The 25,664-nt window shown below is 38.2% G+C and overlaps 1 protein-coding gene across 1 annotated transcript in view; it reads right to left on the reverse strand.

Moving 5' to 3' along the window:
* Positions 1-4,735: 4,735 nt before the first annotated feature.
* The window catches only part of Prame (PRAME nuclear receptor transcriptional regulator), a 43,102-nt gene continuing 22,173 nt past the window's right edge, over positions 4,736-25,664 (reverse strand). The window contains exons 3-5 of the mRNA XM_071613939.1: positions 7,878-8,177; positions 6,887-7,501; positions 4,736-5,267 (exon numbers count right to left, since the gene is read on the reverse strand). Coding sequence (XP_071470040.1) covers positions 4,736-5,267; positions 6,887-7,501; positions 7,878-8,177 — 1,447 coding nt within the window. The remainder of the gene's footprint in view (positions 5,268-6,886; positions 7,502-7,877; positions 8,178-25,664) is intronic.

The raw sequence follows: 25,664 nt of genomic DNA on the forward strand, positions 1-25,664 counted from the left end.
GTCCGTAAGCAATCCCCAAGCCTTCCTTCTAGATTATTCCCTGGCCAGAGAGAAAATAATTACAATTAGCATTACAACGATTATGAAAACACGCACGAAAACATATATGCTTTTAATTAAAATAAAAACTACAGATCTGTGTACAACAGGCTTCTTTCAATGCTATAAACATTGCAGAATGTGTTGTTATATCTGGAATATGAATCAAAAATTTTTTTTGTGTTAGAGCATTAGGATTATGGAAGGTTTAAAATAATTTCATGACTTTATTTGAATATATAATACACATTTTTAATTTTTTTAGACTGCTCTCACTGTGTTACTCAGGGTGACCTCAAACTCACGGGCTCAAGTGATCCTTCCCAAGTAGCTTAGCCTTAGTCTCCCAAGTAGCTGGATACCTTTTAAATAATACCACATACACATTTCCTTGGTCTCCTGTAGACACTTTTCCTAAGCTGTCTTTACTGGAATACCATTCTCGAAAAATGGAAAAAGAAGATTTCTATTAGCAAATTAAGGTTGAGAAAGGCCACAAATTAAGAGTCCCAGTTAGATTTCACTTTCAAAACAGGACTCCTGATTACAAATCTACTCCTTGGCAGGTGTTATGGTTTGGATGTGAGGTGTCTCCCCAAAAGCTCATGTGTGAGACAATGCAAGAATGGAGGAGAAATGATTGGGTTGTGAGAGTCTTAACCCAACACCCTGATAGGAATTAACTGAATGGTAACTGAAGGGGGTGGAATGTGGCAGGAAAAGGTGGGCTTTGGGACCAGTGGCTTTGGGGACCAATGGCCTTGGGGGGTATATATTTTGTATTGGGCAAGTGGAGTCTTTCTCTCTGCTGCATGATCATCATGTGAGCTGCCTCCCTCTGCTACATTCTTCTGCCATGATGTTTGCCTTACTTCAAGCCCCAAGGAATAGAGCTGTCTGTCTACAAACCGAGACCTCCAAAACTGTAAGCCCCCAAATAAACTTTTTCTCTTCTATAGTTGTTCTGGTTGGTTCTTTTAGTCACAGCAGTGAAAAAAGCTGAATAAAACAACAGGTTCATTCTCTATCTTTAGAATGACAACTCCATCTTCCTGGATCATCAAGCCCAATGCCTCAGAAGCATCCTTGACGCTTCTCTTTCATTATTTATTCACAGATCCTGTATTCAAAATATTCTAGAGATCTACTCAATCCTCCCTGCCTGTGATGCCTGATTTAAGCCCTGCCATCTCCCTCCAAGGTCTACTGGCTTCCATCTTGGAGCCCTTTAGTCTTTTTTCCACTCAGTTCTCCGTTGCAGCATCAGAGCTACAAGGTTGGATCTGAGGGATGTGACTAGTTGGTAGAAAGGCAGGCAAAACCTGAGCTTCTGTTCATTTAATCCAGCTCCAAGGTTCATCCCAGAGCTGGGGAAAGGACTTGAAGCCTGGATCCACCAGGGGGCGCTGAGTGATCAGCTCTGGAGGCTGAATGTCTAAGGATGTTCTTTGTTTCACCCGAGAAACTGTGCTGCTGACCTGGGAGAGCCCAGCATCTGAGCCTTCTCCCAAGACCTCCTGGGTCAGGCCCTTAGGTTGACAGATCACCCTAATTTAGAGGAATACTCCCAGTGTGGATCATATCCACTGGCCGCCCCCCCCCCCCCCTTCAGCTACATTCTGACCATTGGCCTGTTTTTTTTCCTCCTTGTTGTATACAAAGTATAGTCACACCATTTGTGTCTTTCTATATGTACTTTAGGGTAATGATGTCCATCTCATTCCACCATCTTTTTCACCCCCTTGCCTCCTCTCTTCCCCTCCCTGATTCATTCTACTATCTTTCCTATTCCCATCCCCCTCCCTTCTGTCATTTCCCTTTGTCTAATCCAATGAACTTCTACTCTTCCCCCCTGCCATTATTGTGTGATAGCATCCACATATCAGAAGGAACGTTCTTTTTTTGGGATTGGCTTATTTCATTAGCATGATAGTCTCCAGTTCCATCCATTTACTGGCAAATCTCGTAATTGCCTTCTTCTTTATGGCTGAGGAATATGCCATGGTGTATATATACCACATTTATTTATCCATTCATCTGTTTAAGGACACCTAGGTTGAATCCATAGCCTAGCTATTGCGAATTAAGCTGATTTAAACATTGATGTGGCTGCATCACAGTAGTATGATGATTTTAAGTCCTTTGGGCATAAACTGAGGAGTGGGATAAGTGGGTCAAATGGTGGTTCCATTCCAAGTTTTCTGAGGAATCTCCATACTGCTTTCTGGAGTGGTTGCACCAATTTGCAGTCCCACTACTGGCTTCTTTTTGTATGTGGGCAGCACCAATGCCCCGACACACTGTTGGAAAGCCATGACACCAGAAGGAACCTTCAGCAGATGAAGAAAATTTATCTCTTATACTCTTGATAATAACATGTAGAACAGCTACAATTATGAGCCTGCATGTCTACATCAGAGAAGTTGTGAGGGATCAGAGGCTCTTTCCCTTACACTATAAATTATCAGTTTTTTTTCCCATCCTTGGTGACTGTGTGCCCAACTGGGAGCTGCAACTCACTGCTGCTGCCCCGTCTCTACAGGGAGGTATCATCTTGCATATTGTGCTATGGAAAAAAAATCAAACTTCAAAATTCAAAATATGGTTTCTACTGAAAGCGTATTTCTTTCATTTTAAAACTATTGTGAAGTTAAAAAATTAAACCATCATAAATTGGGGACTGTCTGTGTAATTGAGGTTTGAGGAAGCATTTGAATTCTCAGCACTGGAAGGAATTCCAACAGTGTCACGTCCCCCATCTGTTTTTTTTCTGTTCCTCCTTTGCCTGGAGGTTTGCCCATTCAGGCCTCTGCCCAAATGCCCATGCAGGTCAGGTTCTTGCCACCCAGATTCAGCTTCTCCATTCAGAGAGATGTTTGATCACAAGCCTTTCCTTTTCCCTTTCTTTTTTTTTCTCGTCTCATCAGCAAGCCCTGCTCCCTAAGACTTGACCCTCTCCTCATCCTGAAATAATACCATTTGTTTGCCACCCAGGGCAAGGACTTATTATTTTTAGCTTTACCTTCTACCCTTGCAAAAGTACTCGTCAGGGCTGGAGATGTAGCTCAGTGGTTGATAACTTGCCTAGCATGTGCAAATAAACAAAAATAAAAACAGATGTACCTTGTCATTGTGCAGGCATTTGGCAGGCACTTGTTAAATAAATGAATGATGTGAAAACCATACTCCACTTGGAGACCTTTGGAGATGAATGCTGGCACACAAACACAGGGCGGGTACACAAGGACTGCCACTAATACGTCTCAAGCATAGTGTCTCTCTTACCCTGTGTAGGATTCCTGTGAGGAAGTTACCAGGCATTATTAACAACCTGGGGTCAGGAAGCCAGGGAAGGGCTAAGCCTGCTGCAAGATGGCTCATGAAAGGAGGAGTGCTTCCTCCTCCAGGCAGAACATTTATTGAGAACCTTTGTAAAAATGTGTCTTTCTTATCTATCTTTGGTTTGAAAGTGGGGGTTGCATGGATAGGGTCAGAACACCTAAGATGGGTCTTAATCAAGGACAGGATGTAGAAGGTAACAAGCAGGCTAGCAGAGCAGACTGACAATCCGTTCCTTTCCAGCTTACTGGGAACAGGCCATGTAGTCCTCTGGATGTTCTGTAAATCTTCTGCACTTGTGATCAAACATCTTTCTGAATGGAGAATCTGGATCTGGGTAGCAAGAATCTGTCCTGCATGGGCCATCACCCTCTGGCTTTCTCTGGCCCTGCATGTCCATTTGATCTAGGTTTTCCCAGTGCAGCCTTTGCATGTATCTTGGCCATTTGTAGGTTCTCTGGCCTCCTCATTTTTTCTATCTTTATCAGCTTTGACTACATTCTATGCATGTGATGCTAGGAACCTGGGCCTATGGATCTCCAATCTCATTTCATGACCCTCACCCTCAGTCCTTTTGATCAAGCTCAGATCTGTAGCTCAGCAATTGTGCTTTTCTGCTTTTTCCCCAGGGAGGCTTGCTCCATGTCTCTTCATTAGATGCAGGTCATGGCCCATATGTCTCCTTCCAGAGGTAACTTCTGTAACCTGCTTGGATAGTCACTCCTGGTTCCTCTCTGTCTTTGCCCTGTCACAGGGACTTCCTTAATGGTCATGGCCTTGATCTTAGTGTGAGTTGTGTCTTGGGCCTTCTGTATGCCCAGACTGAGAACAGCAGTGACACATGTGCTCCAGGAAGCCCTGCTAATTAGTTGTGTGTTCTGTGAATGCAAGAGTGCTTGTGTGAATTTCCTTCCAGTCTCCCAATGTCCCCTTGAGGTTCTCAGATCTCCAGAAGGAGATGATGACCAGAAGATGGAGACGTCAACTAAGGCCCTCATTTTATCCAGAAGCAAAAGACAAGAAAGAAAAACAGAGGAGTAGTCAGAAGAGTGACCCAAGTTAAGTGAGTTCCTGCTCAGGAAGGCCAAACTTCTGATATCTTTCCATCCCTGGCAGCTGACCATAAAGCCACCTTGATAACATGTGTGGATTGAATGAACATTTGAAGGAGTCTAGGCTTTGGACCGAGGAAGGGAGTGATGTAGAAGAGAAGAAAGCACTGGACAGTTCTTGTGGAAGTTTCCTTTATATTCCTTGCTAAAAACATGTGCCTGTCAGGAAGTTGTTGGCCCTGGATATTTTTCCTGCTGCCTACTCTGATCACAGTCTCCAGTTCCTCACTTGAGCTGCACCAGCCTCATGGGCAAGGGCTAGGGCAGTGGGGCCTCCATTGCATGTCGGCTCTCTGCACAGCCTGCAACAGATTCTGTATCTCAGCCTGCACCTGGTACATCTTGTCTTTGTTGACAGGACCCCAGGAGAGGCCATGCAGGTATGTGCAGCACTCGACTGGAATGGGGTACAGCACCTGCTTCAATTCCATCAGCCCTGCTGTGTGTTCCAGTAGGCTCAGGAGGCTGGCTTGGGATATGGGATTGTCAGACAGGCCCAAGTAATGGAGCCAGGAGAAGTGGCGCAGGGCTGGCAGGATGGCACTGAGGTGGGCATCCTTTAGCTGGCAGTGGTTCAGGTTCAGATGCTGGAGTGTCCCTGAGATCTTCTCTAGCAGGGTCTCTAAGGAACCAGGGACCATATAGGAAAGGTCGTTGCCACTCAGATCCAACTTCTTCAGGCAGGTGACATGAAGGCTCTGGGATAAGTAGATGATGTCGGTGTTCAGAAGTGTGCAGGAGCAAATCTCCAGAGCATGCAGTGGGGACTGCAGGCAGCTGAGGAGAGAAGGTGCAATAACTCAGGTGAGGGCCCAGTGCTTCCTCCCTGGGTATCTGCTTGCCCACAGAGGAGGCTAGCCCTAAGGCTACTTCCTCATCTGGGAAGACATTTACCAGGAGGTTTAGAATCATATGTCCTTTGATGTCCCAAGGCCTGGCTGTGTCTCAACATAACTATGAGGTCCTCCACCAACCCCTTTATTATGGTTTGGATCTTAAGTGCCTTCCCCCTCTAAAGCCCATATGCTAAAGGCTTGGGACCAGCCTGTGGACTTATATGGAAGTGGTAGAACCTTTGGAATGGGGGAACAAGTGGAAGGAAATTAGGTCATTGGGGGCATGACCTTAAAGGGGGATATTGGGGCCTTGGCTCATTCCCTTCTCTCTCTTTGCTTCCCAACAGCTGAGGTGAGCAGGTTTGCTACACCACATACTCTCTGCCATAATGTACTGCCTCACTACAGGCCCCAAAGTGATAGGAACAACAAGATGTAGACGGAAACATCCAAAACTGTGAACCAAAATAAATCTTTCCTTTAAGTTGATTATCAGATATTTTGTCACAACAGTGGAAAGCTAACATACTCTCCAACTCTTTCTTTTTGGTGAACTCGTGACCTACATGTTATATGTGTCCAACATGACTGCTGAGAGGAGTGGTTTGGAAAGAGCTTCTTTGATGATTAGGAATTCATTGGATGGGCCCATTAGTACTCTGGTTTGGGTCTGGGGAAGCTGCTACTCAGGCTCCTATTTAATGCCCCATTGGGAAGTTTTTAGAAAATTTTCATAGAATAAGACAATTTCCTTGCACAATTGTCCTGCAGGGCCCTGCATCTATCTGCCTGGGCAGCACATGCTCCAAGAGGAGAGCCCTGACCTGTGTTGTCTCTGGTCCTTTCCTCAAGCCCAGTACAGCACTCAGTAGTGCCTAGAGAAGTTTGTTGAGTAGATAAACATATTGAATTGAAAATTTAAAATATATAATTAATGTAGTAACAACTATTTAGGTTAATAAAGTATCTTGCCTTAAATTAAAAAAAAAAACATTGTTAAACAAAATTCACAGGTAGTTGTTATTTGGACTGAGCTCCTGTAGTAGGCCCCAATAGACCAGCTCAAACGAGAATAAAGTCACTTAGTGGTATGTATCCAAGTTGAATTTTGGAATAGGTCAGCTTTATAAATTATAAGAGATTCACAGCAACTAATCAGAAAGGATCCAATTTACCTGAGCCTGTATGATGAGGAAATCCTCCTCTTAACCCTATAAGGAAAGGAACTTTGAAAGGACCTTTGTTTTCTTCAGTCCTTTTTTGCCTATACAACCAAACTCCTCTGCTTAGCTCACCGGAGACCTTATCTTATGGTATTCTATTTTCTTCAATTCAAGAATCAATTATGTCTTTAAACTAGATTTATTGTATTTCTTTTTAGCAACATGCATCTCTCCCCACTATTTCTGTCTTCCAAAGCAGATCCCAGTCATCAGCTGCCTAGGAACACCCAGGTTCCCAGGTTGTGCCCAGTATTTCATGAGCACATGACAATGGGCCCTATTTTCTGACTTGATCCCTGTCCTGGCTTGACTTGGAGGCCCCTGCCCACCTGTTCACCTGAGCACTTGATGTAGGTTGCCTGAGAGGTAGGAGTAGGAGAGGTGGAGCTTCTGGAGGTGGCCCAGCTTGCTGAGCTGTGAAAGAAAGTAGCTGGAGGACTGCTCACTCACTGGGGAGAAGGCCCAGTGGTAGTAGGCCAGCTTGAGGCTGCGCAGGTTGCAGATCCTCCCCAGCTGTGTTGCAAACAGCCTCTGCTCAGACAGTGCCTGGAACCAGTCAAACACCTCTAGCTCCTGCATGAAATCCAGCTCAAGTGTCTTCAAGATCCCTACCAGGCTGTTAAAGGGCATTTCCTCAATGTGCAGCTTCCTACAGCAGAGGCGCAGGGACCCACCACTCTGTTTCACTTTTGTCAGGAGGCCTGAAAGGAATGGATCAAACTTGAAGGGGACTCTCAGGAAAAGATCAATGTGTAATTCCACAGGTTCCCACAGCTTTTTTGGTCCTCTTCTTGTGTCCTCTTCTGAATTGCTCTTAACCATGGCCTGGGGCATTGGTGCCTTGACTGTTGATGGTAACCAAAATGGGAACATGGCCAAGGCCTCAGAAACCTTTTTACTCTGGACCTGATCAAAGTTCAGAGTCAAATCCAGCACCCTCAGTTCTGACCTCCTGTAGGGAAGAGAGTGGTGTGATGAGAGGCTGATATCTGGGGGAACACAACTGGGCCCAGGTAAGATAAGCAGCAGCACGTTGGGCCACTCCCAGATGCCAGCATGAGCCCACCCATCCTCCCCTCTCATATGAGCTTTTCCTTGGATTCCTTCTCAGTCTCCATTCTTCATACAACCTGTACCATAATCCTTAGAAGACTGAAAATCCCACTTCTTAATGCCCTTCAATGAATTATATCATCAACCACTTAATCCAGAAACCCATAGATGGCCCATTTGCACCCTCAGCCATATTTAATGCTCCTCTGTTCTGGGTCCCACATCACTTCCTTTCTAACTCTGTGCCAAAGCATTGGGCCCAGCATCCCCCTTACCTGGGATAGGCCCCGTGAGCAGGAAAGTCCTCCAGCCCATCCAGCACAGCTTGCAAGCTATCTTGTTTGGGCCACTGTACAATCAGAGAGCCCAGTCGGAGAAAGGGGAAGGGCCAGGCCTGCACCAGGGCCTTTAGAGCCTTCTCATGCCCCTTGGCAAATGCAGCAGTGAGCAGTGGTGGGAAGAGGTTGACAGTGAACTCTTCCAAGGCAGATATAGCAGAGGCCTCATTGCTTAGCAGGCTGTAGGCTGCGAGTTCCAAGAGCTTGGGTAGGGATGGATTGCTCATCTCTGTGAACCTGATGCAGAGTAAAGTAGAAATCCTCAGAAGACCTTTAGCTCAACATACTTCCAGATCAGCACAAAAGACATAAGCCTTTCACATCCATCACAGGTTCAAACACCATTTACATCTTCCATTCATGACACAAACCTTGCAAATATGAGACTCCAGAGACCCTCAGACTCTGGGAACATGGAGCCCAGAAACTCAGGGTTTTAGATCAATTCTTTGATAGACTTCAGAGGCTTTGAATGGGTCCTAACTTTCCTTCTTTGCCTTCACCAGCAAGATTACCATGACATTTACTAAGGACATAGGGCCTAATTCCTTATCAACTTTCCAAAATGAAGTACGACTAGTCATTACTTCCACTTTTACCAAGCCACCAATATTTCTGGTCTCTGCTAGTATAATGGCCTTCTAAAACTTGTCTTCCTGTTTCTAGCCTGATGCCCACTACGGTCTGTTAGATATGTCTTTCCTTAGCTGAAAACTCTCCAATGGCTTCCCTTTCACTCTGTATAAAACTTATCTTTTGTATTGAACTTCTAGAATCTAGCCTCTTAGCACTCTAGGGCTCAACTCCTGTCACCCTCTCCAGTATTTACTCTGCAATAGAAACCAATACTGACTTCCATGCCTCTTCTCCAACTCAAAGGAGAAGAGGCCCTGACTCAGGGCCTTTGCATTTACTCCTCTCTCTGATTTTTTTTTCTTAGAGAAATCTTCCAGATATATTCATAACTGGCTTCCTCACTTTATTCAAGTCTCTGTTAAAATTTCACCTTGTCGGGGCTGGGGCTGGAGCTCAGTGGTAGAGTGCTTGCCTTGCATGTGTGAGGTACTGGGTTTGATCCTCAGCACCACATAAAAATAAAGAAAGATAATGTGTCCATCTACAATTAAAAAATATTTAAAAAAAATTTCACCTTGTCCCTGATCACTCATGCAGAATAGCACTTCCATCCTTTAATTATGTTTTTATCCTATCTTAGTCTCTAGCACTTATACTATAATTTCCTTGTATTTCTGCCCTTTTCTCTCACACACATACATGTGTGCATGTGAACACACACAGTTACTTATTGTCTGTTTCTGCTCTGCTTAATGGCAAGTGCCATGTAAAAAAGAGCCATGTCTGCTTTTATCATTACTGTAGCCTAGTTATGAATAGTGCCTCACATATAGTACACAACCCAAGGCATATTTTAAATGCACTTAAAAGCAAGTTGAAGCACACAATATAACTCATCATATCTCACTGAATGAGTTTAGGGTGATATGGAACAGAGATTTTCTTTTTCAATCTCAAAGCATCAGTTCACAGTTAATTATGGATTCTATCAACTGTCCAAAGTAAACCCCTTATTCCTGCCCAGTGAAATACAAGGAATCATAGCCCCATCCCATCACCCTCTGTGGGCCACCCAGGCTACACTACAGAGCAGAGCTTGGTACAATGATGGAGGATGTTCTAGACTTGTGCTGTCCAATATGGGAGCCACAAGCCACATGTGATTACTGAGCACTTGAAATTTGACTAGTATGACTGAGGAACTGACTTCTACATCTTATTAAATTTCAAATAATTTGAATAGCTGCATGTAGATAGATGCTTCAGTTTTGGACAGTTGAAGTCTAGAATCTATGGAAGTCAGAGACAAGAAACACTTATTCACATTTTCCCAAGCTATGAAATCCCACTCCAATGCGGCTATTATAGCCTTGGTAATACAACTGACCAAGGCCAATATAAGAAAGGACAACTATTGCCTGATCTCACTTGTTGAAGCTAGATGCAAAAAGCCAAAATAGTAAAGTACTAGCAAATGAAATCTATAAATATCAATAAAAAGGCAATCAAACACAACAAGTACAACTAATACCAGAAATTCAAGAATGGTGAACATTAGGATTGTGATTTATTAATGTAATTGTGTCAATGGACTCAGGAAAATCAAAGAAGGAAGAGAATGGAAGTTCTTAAATATTTAGTAATGACGTTTTGTAAACATTGCCTTTAAAATCAGAAATAAGATAAAGATTGTGTGGCCACCTGCATGGGAGGTACATTTTCTATATCTGGAAGAAAGGAATACCCTTATTTCTGAAGGTATAGAACCACCAAGAGAAATATGAACACATAAGCCTTGTTCTTTCCTTCAGTTTGTTACACTTATACTTCCTCTGTCCTATCATATTTCTTTTTTTTTAAAATTTATTTTTATTTTTGATAGACCTTTATTTTATTTATTTATACGTGGTGCTGAGAATCGAACCCAGCGCCTCACACATGCCAGGCAAGTGTGCTACACTGAGCCACAACCCCAGCCCCTGTCCTATCATATTTCTATAGATGCTCTACTCTTCATCAAACTTAGCATAAAAACACTGAACTTTAACCACTTTCTTGGGTCTTCATTTCATTTCCTTATCAAGGTCCCTGTGTCATATAAAACCTACATTAAATAAATTTGTAATGCCTTTTCTTTGTTAATCTCTCTCTCTCTCTCTCTTTGCTTTAGGGGGATCATCCAATGAATCCAAGATATGGGGGGAAGGAAAAATATTTTTCTTCCCTTATAACATGGAATAACTCAGGTGTTATTGCTGCTTTTGTTCAACATTGTAATGGTGGTCCTTTCAATACACATTTGCAAGAAAATAGATCAAGTAAGCACTGGAAAAGAAAAAAACCACAACTGCCAATATGTACAGATCATGTGACAACATAGGAAATCTAAGCTATCATAGACAAACCAATGGAATAATGAGTTCATCAAGGTTGCTAATCATAAGACCAATATACAAACATCAATGGTGGTTCCTATATACCAGTGGCCTACTGGTCACAATTACACTAGAATGTTTTTTTAAAAATATTTAATTTTTTTCTTATGGTTGGACACAATACCTTATTTATTTATTTATTTTTATGTGGTGCTGAGGATCAAACCCAGGTCCTCACACGTGCTAGGCTAGTGCTCTACCGCTGAGCTACAACTAGAATGTTCTTAAAGATAAATCTAACCAAAAAAGGTCATCAAGATGTCTTTAAGAATTTTAAAAAATCTGGACCATAACTAATAACAGAATAAACAATATAACTTGAGGGCTGGGGTTGTGGCTCAGTGAGCTTTAACCACTTTAGCGCTTGCCTAGCATGTGTGAGGCACTGGGTTCAATCCTCAGCACCCATAAAAATAAAAGGTATTGTTGTCCACCTACAACTAAAGAATAAATGTAAACAAGTTTAAAAAAAAGAATATAACTTGACAACCACTGAAACTGACATTTAATTTGCCCAGAAATGTTTAGAATAACCGAACTACAACAGATGATAAAATAACAAAAGTTCATTATTAGGGAAATTAAAAATAAAATCTCCTGCCAACCCAGTACAGTCTCTCAAAAAATGTTAACAAGATTGAAACCATTTTGTTATTGAATAAATATTAAACCATGTTGTGATTTAATATTTAATAAATATTAAACCACAGGCAATCCACTAAGAATATTGCAAAGATAGAAAAGAATCTCATTCTTTTAGGTAGGTAGATACAAACTATTACATATGAATTAATTGTCTTTCTCCAAATGAAAAAAAATAAAAATAAAACAGTTTCTCTTTTGAGTACCAGTAGTTACAACTCATAGATAAGCGCTTGGACTAAACTACAGAGGTAGAGAGACAGGATCCCATCTTCCTCTATGTTCACATTTCATAGAGGTGGCTTTAAGAGATATTTCTGGAATGTAAAACTGGAAAGAGGCTTACCTAACTTAAAAAAATACATACATTTGGAAGAGACAGAAAGGATTTAGGATCACAAGTTTCTGAAGGAAATATTGAAAGAAAATATTGAAAGAAAATATTCCCTTTTGGCACCAGGGAAAATTTAAAAGATAGAATTTTTTAGATTTATATTTATCTTTACACACATATCAAGATGTATGAAAGCAAACAAAGCAAAGCAGTTTTTTTTAAAGAGAGAGAGAGAGAGAATCTTTTTAATATCTATTTTTTAGTTTTCAGTGGACACAACATCTTTATTTTATTTTTATGTGGTGATGAGGATTGAACCAGTGCTCTGCGCATGCCAGGCAAGCGCGCTACCGCATGAGCCACATCCCCAGCCCCACAAAGCAGTTTTTTAAATTTAAAATTTTTATTTTTTAATTGGTGCATTATAATCATACATAGTAGTGGGACTCATTATGCCATATTGACACATGCACAAAACATAATATGATCAATCTCATTCCCCAGTATTTTCCTTTTCCTCTCCTCCTTCCTTCCCTGATCTACTTGCACTACTGATCTCCCTTCTATTATTATTAAGTAATGAACTATAATTGTATATATATGTGGGATTCATTGTAGTATATTCAAACATGGACATAGCATAATTTGGTAGATTTTGTTCCCCAATTCTTCCCCATGCTCTCCCCTTCTTCCCTCTTGATCCCCTTCCTTTACTCTATTGTTCTCTCTTTCTCTTTTTAAATTTCCTTTTCCCCCTCTGGCTTTCACACATGAGATAAAATAATTGATCATTGACTTTCTGATTTTGGTAAAGTTTTAATCAAAGATAAATCAGATTCTTTCCATTACTAAAGAATACTGGAAAAAAAAATGCTACAATGCAGTTAGTAAGAAGAACAAAGTTGCCAGGCATGATAGTGCACACCTATAACCCCAGCTGCTTGGGAGGATAAGGCAGGAGAAACGCAAGTTCAAAACCAGCCTCAGGAACTTAGTGAGGCCCTAAGCAACTTAATGAGACTCTGCTTCAAAATAAGAAATGAAAAAGGGCTGGGGATGTGGCTCCATGGTTTAGCACACCTGGTTTAAAAAAATTAATCACAAATATAGTAGAAGACAAGGCATCATTCTGAGTGAGGACAAAATAAATGAATTGAGATCAGAAAAGCAGTAGGTATAGAAATGAATTCCACACTCATTTTATAGGGGAAAAGTAGGTAAGTATACGGCAGTGAAACAGACTGAATTTGGCTTCTCCACTTCCACCTCCATCAATTAAGAGCAAATTCCTTCTGCTGAGAATGGGACTGAAGGGTTACAATCCACTCTGACAGGCACCAGAGAAACTAAGAGTGAAGACTCAGCCTAAAGTGGGTGAACTAAATCTGCTTACGTATGCTTCTTGCCTTTTGTCTCACTTCACTGCCTCTTCTCCTTTAAAAACCTCTGCTCACCTTCAGAGGTTTCAAAGACAGAACTTTTGAAACTTTTGATAGAAGTGTCTTCTATCTTCTTTCATAGCTGACTTTGAATAAAACCTAACAAATATTTCTCTCTCTCTCTCTCTCTCTCTCTCTCTCTCTCTGTGTGTGTGTGTGTGTGTGTGTGTGTGTGTGTTTTGGTGCTGGAGATTGAACCCAGTGCTTCATTCATGGAAGGCAAACACTCTACCACCAAGCCATATCCCCAGCCCTAATGGAGTATTTCTGGAGCAACGAGTGTTGTCCTCTAGCCTTTTCCTCTCTGCACTGCTATTGGTCACAGCAGTAGAAAAGAAAAGTGGGAAAACACAACTAATAAAAACTAGAAGAGTCGAGTGTGGTGACACACATGCCTAAAATCCCAGCCACTCTGGAAGCTGAGGCAAGAGGATAGCAAGTTCAAGGCCAGCCTGGGAAAATAAGACCGATCCTATCTCAAAAAATATATATATAAAAAAAGGGCTGAGGATGTAGCTCAGACTTGTTTGGCTTCCATCCCCAGTACCTCAACAAAACAAAACAAGAAAATAGTAAAAAGAAAAAAAATTACAATTATGGATACACACATACATGACAACAGAATCCACACCCATGGATATAGGAGCTGTGTTGTGGGTATTTTTGACAACATTGAAATTAGGAACAAGCATGCCTACTTTTTGACAACATTGAACTGTCAACACCAAGGAAACTTGAAGCCAGGACAATAGACATAACAATCAAAGTCCCTATAGCAATAAAAAGAGCAAATGATTATGTACGTAGTGTAGGAAAGATGTGTTTCAATGGTGTGTTGGGCTTAGAATGTGACCCTAAAACATAATGCCTTTGGAGGTCTCTCTTTGACTTTACCTCTCCCTTTTGTGCAAGAGCAGGCCATGAAAGAATTCTCTGACCTATCTCTCCTGAAACTTGGTCATTGGACTTTCATGTGAGAGGTGACCTTCTATTTACAGGAATACTACACAGAGGCCAAGATGAATCTGAATAGACTTTGACAAGTTCAAGTTCCCAACAGTTTATTCTCATTAGGTCATACTCGTGTGTGTGTGTGTGTGTGTACACACTTGTCTGTATGGGGGGAGTACTAGGGAATGAACCAGGGGTGCTTTACCATTGAACTACATCCCCAGCCTATTTTTCAATTTTATATTGAGACAGGCAACTATTGTTGCCTTGGGTGTCCTGCCTTAGCCTCCTGAGTAGTGGGATTTCAGGAATGCATAGTCATTCCTGACTTAAGTTATAGTCTTTTTATTCAGTCAGATTTCTCATAACTGTGTGTCCTTCATTTAAACTAAAGATAAAAATACACAGTTCTTTGGGTCTTAATTTCTGAAGATTTCTATGTCATGTGAGTTCTTTTTTTCAGTACTGGGGGAATTGAATTCAGGGGCTCTCTACCACTGAGTTACATCCCCATCCCTTCTTATTGTATTTAAAAAAATTTGACACAAGTTCTCCCTAAGTTGTGCAGGCTGTCCTTGAAATGGGATTGTAGGCTGTGACAAAACATCCAGCTAAATAAATTTGTTGTGCTTTGTCTTGGTAGTCTGTCTTCTGTTATAAAGACACCATACATGATCTTAATGACAGGTGAGGAAAAGTTATTACGTTTTTCCCTATATGGAGACAGCTATACATCCTTTTACAATGAACCCTTTGGGTTACTGGATTCTAATCCTGTTCATTTTTTTGAGTTCTTTTGTAACTTTATAAGGATTGATTGAACATATTTCCCTGTGGGTCAAATTTCTAAATTTAGATTAGTTCCTGTATATTAAACTGAAATTTTAAACTTTTTTAGTGGTTTTATCTTTGGGAAAGTTTTCATTTTACTTCTCCCAATGTATAGCCATTTATTTCAAGATATGCTGCAGCCTATTTATTGTTGATGTTCCAAATGTTCCTCATGTCACTAACTGAAAATATAACTTTATCCTCTACTCTGATGGTCTATGGAAATCACAGCCCATGCTATGGCCAAAAGCTACAATATCTGTTGTAAAGTATACAAGCATTACTTTGATCTGTATCTGATACAGCTTGGTGGTGTGAGTCATTACTTGCAAATCAATAAGTCCTGCTTTAGCCATAAAATAAAATATTACCAGAGGGTGAAATGCAAATTTTTAATATTATAGATATTACCTCTCACCTTGATTTCCAACATATTATAATTAACTAACAAATGCACTTAAAATTTTGTGTCACCTCTTGGTGTGCATACACAAAACACTGAATCCTGTTGGAACAAATGTAAAACAAAGTTCAAGACTACCAGAGGAATTCATCATGATATGGTAGACTCATGTTTGGTTGAAGAATGTTGTGTGATTGATTTGGAAATATTGCTTTCAAGTTCCTTTTACTGCAATGTATGAGAACAATTTTCTGATAATGAATATGATATTTCCTTTTATTACACACATCAGAACAATTTTCTGTTAAGTAATATGGTGTTTTAACTTTTGGTTTCAGTACCAATACTCAGGGACAACTTCTTCACTTGAATACCTCTGAGGTGAAAATTATTTAATTGATCCTATTACAGATATATAATTGATAATTAATAGATATATAAATTTCATCTGGTCTGGTAGGATTTTCCCATAATGTCCAACTGTGGTAAAATCCATTCCATCTCCATTTGCAATTCATTTCAACATTCCTTCATGTCATATAAATCTGTGCTACTTTGACTCTTCTTATGGATTGGCTTTAACATCTGCATGGTACTTCATGGTATACAAGCAAAATCAATTCTTTAACATGTTTATTTTTTTAAAAAAAATTTATTTATTTTATTCATTTTAGTTGTTGGATGGACCTTTATTTTTTATTTATATGTGGTGCTGAGAATTGAACTCAGTGCCTCACATATTCCAGGCAAGTGCTCTACCACTGAGCCACAAACCCAGCCCTACATGTTCATTTTTATATCTGTAAGAGAATCAAGATTCTTTTTCTGAAAATTATATTTTAACATTAGAAAGGTAAAAAAGATGGGGGTGGGGTTGTGGCTCAGTGGTAGAGCACTTGCCTAGCATGTGTGAGGCACTGGGTTTGATCCCTGGCAACACATAAGAATAAAAACAAATAAAAATATTGTATTCATTTACAACTAAAAGAAAATATTTTTAAAAAAGATACAAAAGAGGAAAAGACTACTATGACTAATAGGAGTTTATAGTTTTTTTAGTGTCTTGTATATAGGATGATGGGACATAATGGTTTAAACATAACAAAACATTGATGTGATAGAATAAAATTAATAAAAGGAAATACACATAAATGCATTGAAAGAGCAAATACTGAAAAGATATAAATATTACTGAAATGTAATTGGAATATTTTGGGTAATCTGTTCAAATAATCATAACTTTAATCTAGAAGAAATAGCAGAAAACTAACAGGAGAATATTGAAGAGATACCAACATTAGTATATGTTTTATATTTTCAATACTGGGGATTGAATTCAAAGGTGCTCTACCATTGATCTATATCTGCAGCCCTTTTACTCTGAGAGAAAGTCTTGCTAAATTGCCAAGGCAGGGCTTGAACTTGAGATTCCCCTGCCTCAGCCTTCCAACTCACTGGGATTACAGGTATGTGCCATTACACCTGGCATTACCATAAATCTTATATAAAGCAATGTAATATTCCATTGCCCACCCTGAAACCTGTGCCATAAATTGGCAACAATAGACCCTCTCTCTCCTCTTGCCAAATGTCGAATGACTACAAGAGAGGCGGATTTGTAAAATGGACCACCAAGGAAAGAAAAAGAAAATGCTGTTAATTAAATCTGATATCCATGAAGTATGGCTCATACTTATTTCTGAATTGTTTATCTCTAATACTTCCATCATATACAATGTGTGGGATTCTGGTTGGTGGATGTATAGTGATAAAAGGTGGATTTCAGTGTTAAAAAATAATTTTCTGGCCAATAAACAGATGGGAAGATGTTCATCATTGATAATTATTAGAGAGAAACAAATCAAAGCTACAAGAAGATACCACCTCACAATCATTAGGATTACTACTATCAAAAGAAAAAAAAATAGTCAGGCACAATGGCACATATCTATAATCCCAGAGATTCTGAAGGAGGTTTGCAAGTTCAAGGCCAGCTTCAGCAGTTCAGTGAGGCCCTGAACAATTTAGTAGGACTCTTCTCAAAATTAAAAATGAAAGGACTGTGAATGTGGCTTAGTGGTAGAGCACCACTGGGGTCAATTCCCAGTACCAACAAAACAAAACAAAACAAAGACTGAATGGCCATTTTTAAAAAAGGATTATAAATATATCCATCAATTCCACTTTTGGGTTTGTACCCCAAAGAATTAAAAGTAGGGTCTTAAAGAGACATTTATATACCCATGTTTCTACTGCATTATTCATAAAAGTCAGAAGTCAAAAGCAGCATAAGCATCCAGTGATGGATGAATGGATATACAAAATGTCACATATGCATTTGGTGGAATATTACTCAGCCTTAAAAATATCACCCTTAAAAAAGAAAAATGTTCTGACACAGGTTACAACACAGATGAACCTTGAGGACATTTTGACAAGTGTAATAAACCACTCACAAAAGGAAAATATTGTGTGATTCCACTAATACCCCCAAGACATGGTATAAAGATTATTATATAAGCTTAAAATATTTGAGATACAGCAGATGCAGAAAGTAATTTTCTTAGGGGTTCCCTTTTTTTTTTGACTAAAGGCAGACCCTTCTAAGAATGAAGCTGCCATGACTGGATTAAAAAAGACCCAACAATATGCTGCCTCCAAGAGACTCATCTCATAGGAATATATATCCACAGACTGAAGGTGAAAGGTTGGAAAAAATTATACCATTCACATGAACTTCAGAAGAAGCAGGGATTTCCATACCAAATAAAGTAGACTTCAAGCCAAAGTAGACTTCATATCAAATAAAGTAGACTTCAAGCCAAAGTTAATCACAAGGGATAAAGAAGATATTTCATACTGCTTAAGGAAACCATTCATCAACAAGACATAACAATAATAAATTTATATGCCCCAAACAATGGAGCATTTATATTTATCAAAAAATTCTTCTCAGGTTCAAGAGTCAAATAGACAACAAAACAATAATTCTGGGTGACTTTAACACACCTCTTTCACCACTGATAATTTGTCTAAACAAAAGCTGAACAAAGAAACTACAGATCTCAATAATATAATCAATAACTTAGACTTCATTGACATATATAGAATATTTCATCCTTCAATGAATAAATACATTTTCTTCTCAGCAGCACATGGATCCTTCTCTAAAATAGAGCATACATTATGCCACAAAGCAACCCTTAGAAAATATAAAAAAGTAGAGATACTATCCTGCATTCTATCAGATCTTAATGGAATGAAATTAGAAATTAATGATAAAATAAAAAATAAAAGCTACTCCAACACCTGGAGACTAAATAATATGCTACTGAAAGAACAATGGGTTGCAGAAGACATCAAGGAGGAGATTAAAAAATTCTTAGAGGTGAATGAGAACACAGATACAACATATTGAAATCTTTGGGACACTATGAAATAGTTCTAAGAGGAAAGTTCACTGCATGGAGTTCATTTATTAAAAGAAGAAAAAGTAGACAAATAAATGACTTAATATTACATCTCAAAGACCTAGAAAAAGAACAAATCAACACCAAAAGCAGTGGAAGACAAAAAATAATTAAAATCAGTGCTGAAATCAATGAAATTGAAACAAAAGAAACAATTGAAAAAATTGACAAAACAAAAAGTTAGTTCTTTGAAAAAATAAATAAAATTGACAAACCTTTAGCATGCTAACAAAGAGTAGGAGAAAGAAAACTCAAATTACTAACATACTTGATGAAAAAGGAACACAGTAGTGTAATAGTGTCACAACAGACACTACAGAAATACAGAATAATTATAAATTATTTTGAAAACTTGAATTCCAATAAAATAAAAATTATTGAAGGCATTGACAAATTTCTAGAGTCATATGATTTGCCAAAATTGAATTAGGATGATATACACAATTTAAACAGATCAATTTCAAGTAATGAAATAGAAGACACCATCAGAAGCCTACCAACCAAAAAAAGCCCAGGACCATATGGATACACATCAGAGTTCTACAAGATCTTTAAAGAAGAACTAATACCAATAATCTTCCATTTATTTCAGGAAATTGAAAAAAGAAGCAGCACTTCCAAACTCATTCTATGAGGCCAATAACACCCTGATTCAAAACCAGGCAAAGACACATCAAAGAAAGAAAACTTCAGACCAATATGTCTAGTGAACATAGATGCAGAAATTCTCAATAAAATTCTGGCAAATTAAATACAAAAGCAAATCAAAAAAATCATGCACCATGATCAAGTGGGATTAATCCCAGGGATGCAAGGTTGGTTCAATATAGGGAGGTCAATAAACGTAATTAATTCATCACATCATTAGACTTAAAGATAAGAATCATATGATCATCTCAATAGACGCAAAAAAGCATTTGACAAAATACAGCACTCTTTCATGTTCAAAACACTAGAAAAACTAGAGATAACAGGAACATATCTCAACATCATAAAGACTATCTATGCTAAGCCCCAGGCCAACATTATTCTAAATGGAGAAAAATTGAAGGCATTCCTCTAAAAACTGGAACAAGACAGAGATGCCCTCTTTTCACCACTTTTATTTAACATATAAAGTTTTTGAAACACTGGCCATAGCAATTAGATAGATGAAAGAAACTAAAGGGATACACATAAGAAAAGAAGAACTCAAATTGGCACTATTTGCTGATGATACGATTTTATACCTAGAAAACCCTAAAAGTTCCACCAGAAAACTTCTAGAATTAGTAAATGAATTTATCAAAGTAACAGTATATAAAATCAAAACCCATAAATCAAAGGCATTTCTGTATATCAGTGACAAATCCTCTGAGAGGGAAATGAGGAAAACTACCCCATTTATAATAACCTCAAAAAAAAAAAAAAGATACTTGGGAATAAATGAAAGAATTGAAAGACCTATGTAATGAAAATTACAGAACCCTAAAGAAAGAAATCAAAGAAGACCTTAGAAGATGGAAAGATCTACCTTGCTCTTGGATAAGCAAAATTGATGTTATCAAAATGACCATACTACCAAAAGCAATATATAGATTTAATGCAATTCTGATCAAAATCCCAATGACATTCCTCATAGAAATAGAAAAAGCAGTCATAAAATTCATCTGGTAAAATAAGAGACCCAGAATAGCAAAAGAAATTCTTAGCAGGAACAGTGAAGCAGGTGGCATCACTATACCAGACCTTAAACTATACCACAGAGCAATAGTAATAAAAACAGCTTGGCATTGGCACCAGAAACAGACTGGTAGACCAATGGTACAGAATAGAGGACACAGAGACGAATTCACAAAATTACAATTATCTTATATCTATATCTTATCTTATTGGAGAAAAGATAGTGTCTTCAAAAAATAGTGCTGGGAAAACTGGAAATCCATATGCAACAAAATGAAATTAAAGCCCTATCTCTAAACCATGTACAACACTCAAGGATCTAGTACCTAGAAAGTAAACTAGAAACCCTGTGTCTAACAGAAGAAAAAGTAGGCCCAAATCTCCATCATATAGAATTAGGCCCCTACTTCCTTAATAAGACTCCTATAGAGCAAGAATTAAAATCAAGAATCAATAAACGGAATGATTCAAACTAAATTTTTTTTTCTCAGCAAAAGAAACAACCAGTGAGGTGAGCAAGTTTGGGAGCAGCTTGGGAGCAAGTTTTTACCACTTGCACATCAGATGGAGCACTAATCTCTAGGTATATAAAGAACTCAAAAAGCTAAACATAAAAAAAAACACAACAAAACAAAAACAAAACACAAAAAATCCTAATAATCCAATCAATAAATGGGCCAAGGAACTGAACAGACACTTCTAAGAAGATGATATACAATCAATCAACAAATATATAAAAAAGTGTTCATCATTGCTAGCAATTAGGGAAATGCAAATCAAAACTACTCTAAGATTTCATCTCACTCCAGTCAGAATGGCAGCTATTATGAATACAAACAACAATAAGTGTTGGTGAGGATGTGGGGAGAAAGTCACACTCATACATTGCTGGTGGGACTGCAAATTGGTGCAGCCAATATGGAAAACAGTATGGAGATTTCTTGGAAAACTGGGAATGGAACCATCATTTGACCCAGCTATCCTTTTCCTCGGTGTATACCCAAAAGACTTAAGAAGAATATACTATAGGGACACAATCACACCAATGTTTATAGCAGCACAATTCACAATAGCTAAACTGGAACCAACTTAGATGCCCTTCAATAGATGAATGGATACAAAATGTGGAATATATACACAATGGAATATTACTCAGCAATAAAAGAGAATAAAATCATGGCATTTGCAGGTAAGCGGATGGAATTAGAGAAGATAATGCTAAGCAAAGTTAGCCAATCCCCCAAAACAAAATGCTGAATGTTTTCTCTAATAAAGGAGCCTGATTCCTAGTGGGGTTGGGAGGGGTAGCATGGGAAGATTAGACAAACTCCAGATAGGGCAAAGGGGAGGGAGGGGAAGGGAGGGGACAAGGGGTGTAAAAAAGATGATGGAATGAGATGGACATCATTATCTTAAGTACACGTATGAATACATGAATGGTGTGCATATACTTTGTATACAATCAGAGATATGAAAAATTGTGCTCTATATGCGTAATATGAATCCTAATGCATTATGTTGTCATATATAACAAATTAGAATAAAAAATTAAAAAAAAGAATGAAGCTGCCATAAACTCCCTCCTTGGGGGAGCTTCACTCCCAGGTAGCACCACTTGCAATTAAACGGGAAATCATATCAGTAAACGTATTATCAACTGTTATACCTTCCATTTGTTCTCCTAAAAGCTTACTTGTCTTTTCCATAGAAATCCTTTAAGTTGGTGTATAAATCCCTACCTCTACTCTAGTAGTTCAGGGAATCTGAACATGTCTATTCTTTCATATGTATGTTAACTTTTTTTTTCCTGTTAATCTGCTAATTAGCAGCTCCCTCCTCCACTGCATCTAGCTTGGTAGAGGAAAAGTGTTTCCTTTGGGCACACTCATATAAGATATGAAGAGATATCTAGAATCAGATTCACAAATAGAAAGTAGAAAGGTGATTTTTAGGAGCTTGGAGTAGTGGAGGGTTATTTTTTAATGTGCATAGGATTTCATTTTTGTAAGATGAGAAGAGTTCTGGAGATGAGTGGTGGTGATGGTGGCATAACAATGTGACTGTACTTAATGCCTCTGAACTGTACACCTAAAAATGGCTAAGATGGTTTATTTCATGTTTTGTGCAATTTAATGACAATTTTTAAAGTTGGATTGTCTTAGTTATACATGACAGTAGAATTCATTTTGATAAATTATACAATTTTTTAAAAAGATAATTTTCCAAAAATGATTAAATCCTGACTGCCATACAGATATAAAAATGAATGCATTTTCAATAAATATTGAAATGAATGTGTAAATGGAAGTAAAACTGGTCTTCAATTTGAATGAGGAAAAATGAATCATTGTGCATTGCTATCAGCAGTCTTCCAAAGTAACCAACAACAAAGGAAGACTGGGGCTAACGTGAACCGTGTGATCAGAACAATGCAAAGTTTTCCACTGAAGTACAATTTTTTTTTCCTTCTAGCTCATTCATCCCAGGCCATATTAGATTCAAGGGTATGTTCCATGAGACAAACTAAAACTGACAGAGCTAATTTAAAAATTAAATGAAACATTAATTAGAAATTCTAAAACATAAATTGACAATGGTGGTGTAGAAAGAAAGCTATAGTCTGACCATATAATGAAATGGCACTATTAAAATAATTAATTGGAAGTCCATTAGACTTAGTTGACTCCGATATCTTGGACTCCTACTGAAGCAAACTAAACCCAGATCAATATGCTTAACTAACCAGAAGCTGTTAACTAACCTCTGATTTGGGACTTTCCACTTTGGTCAATCAAATATATTTTGTTTTGTTGAACACGTTATAAAACTTTTCTCTGAAAAGAACCAGAGGGAGGGAGGAGGGAAGGGAAATAGGAAATACTGAGGAATAATATTGGCCAAATTGTCATATTGTGTGCATGTATGAATATGTAACAATTCCACCACTTTGTACAATTATAGTGCACTAATAAGAAATGTGGGGTGGGGTTGCTCAGTGGTACAGCACTTGCCTAGCATGTGTGAGGCACTGGGTTTGATTCTCAGCACCGCATATAAATAAATAAAATAAAGGCTCATTGACAACTAAAAAAAAAAAAAAAAGGAAATATGGGGGAGAGCTGGGGTTATAGCTCAATGGTAGAGCTCTCCCCCATATTTTTTCATGTGTAAGGCACTGAGTTTATTTCTCAGCACCACTCCTATATTTCTGGGAAATCTTTAAATCTTAAATTTAACCATAAATTTACTCATATATGTTAATTATCTTGTGCAGTGTTAATTAGTCTACCAATAAATAGATTACACAAAGAGAGATACAATATTTTGACAAAGTCCTCTAAAATTAACTTAGGAGACGACTTTGCAGTGTTATCTACCTATCAGATAATAGAGATCACATCAGCCTAAGGATCTTGAGAAAAACCACATGACCACAAACCAATTACCAGACAGATGTCGCCCCTACATACCTTCCTATGACTACTCTTCACTAAGTTTCCTTTAGAAGAAGAGCTGGGGATTCCCCAAATGCATCTCTTACCCTTGAGATGGCCCACATTTTGCTTTGAATCCCTTTATTTATTTGTCAGTGACTCAATTTACATGTGTTGAAATTCTTTTCCATTGGTATTTGTCAAGCATCCCACTTGTCCTGAGTTGAGTTCCCCCCTTCTCTGGGAATTCCTCAAGATACTATCCCAGAGACATCACTTTTCTGGTGATGGTATAACAAATGAGAAATACTAGGAATGTAAGGATTCTCTAATATGAGCAGACCATCTCATTATATATAACAACATTCATGAAATTCCAACCACATTAATAAGACAAAAAAAGGGGGAAAGAATAGTCACACACACAGTTCTCTAAAGGGATGAAAAAATGTAAAGGAGTTATATCCTTAATAATCTGAAATTCTGGTTTATTTATAGCTTAGTGAAATTGAAAATGACTAAAAATTATTAAGAGAACCCACAACACATTTATATAATGGAATATTTGTCAGTATTTTAAATGATGGTAATTGTATTTCAAATAAAATAAGATAATTTTGACATGATGTTAATTTTTAAAAGCATAACAAGACTTACTCTGTGGTCAGTTTGACTATATTAATATGCACACCTACAAAATAAAACTTAAAGTGAAAGCAGTAAGATATTATTGATGCTGTTTTTCACTCTTTCTTCACACAGTGCAGTGAATATTTTTATTAGTGCTCATAGGTTCTTTCAACAAACTTGTTTATATTTTCCTTTGGTCTTAAGGGGGCTGGGCAGACTGTGGGAAGTGATATGAGGCTCCTTTTCTGGTGAATTGTAAATAAGCACACATCAAGTCAGAAACCTTCCAGGAAGATAAAAGGGCCACATAACCACATAGGAAAACAGAAAGCAAATGGAATTGAATGATCACAAAATCTTTACCCAGGACTATACATATTAAGTTTACAATAATGAGTCCAACAGCTAACATTAAGAAAGTGTTTAATAGTTTATAACCACTAAATCATTTAATCTTCACACACACAAATTTGCAAGATCTATAGTACCTTGTTTCTATTTTACTGATAAAAAATGCTTTGCTGTAGCCATGCAGGTATGAATTGGAGTTATTAAATATTTACACTGCACACTGGTTTCTCCCTGTGGAAAGTACTGAAGATTAAATGTGCCGAGTTATGTTCACTTCCTTATCCCAGTGTCTGCCATATAGTAGTAATTAAATTATAGCTTTTATTTTTAAATTACTAGGTTTAGTGTTTACCTTTGCATAGGTTGGGGTTCCATTTAGAAGTTTCCCAACTGTTTTGTCCAATCTACATACTTCAGTGTTATCTGGTGTGTAGATGAATATGGGAAACCTTCAACTCTGTGGTTGCATGAGTCAATCAAATGTTAAAACTAGGAAGATAGGAGCATTCACGGTTGAAAATTTATAACTCAGCTGTTAGTAAGATTGTAGGTCAGGTTGGTGAGAG

This window comes from Marmota flaviventris, chromosome 1 (genome assembly GCF_047511675.1).
Source record: "Marmota flaviventris isolate mMarFla1 chromosome 1, mMarFla1.hap1, whole genome shotgun sequence".
In the NCBI taxonomy this organism is placed as follows: domain Eukaryota; kingdom Metazoa; phylum Chordata; class Mammalia; order Rodentia; family Sciuridae; genus Marmota; species Marmota flaviventris.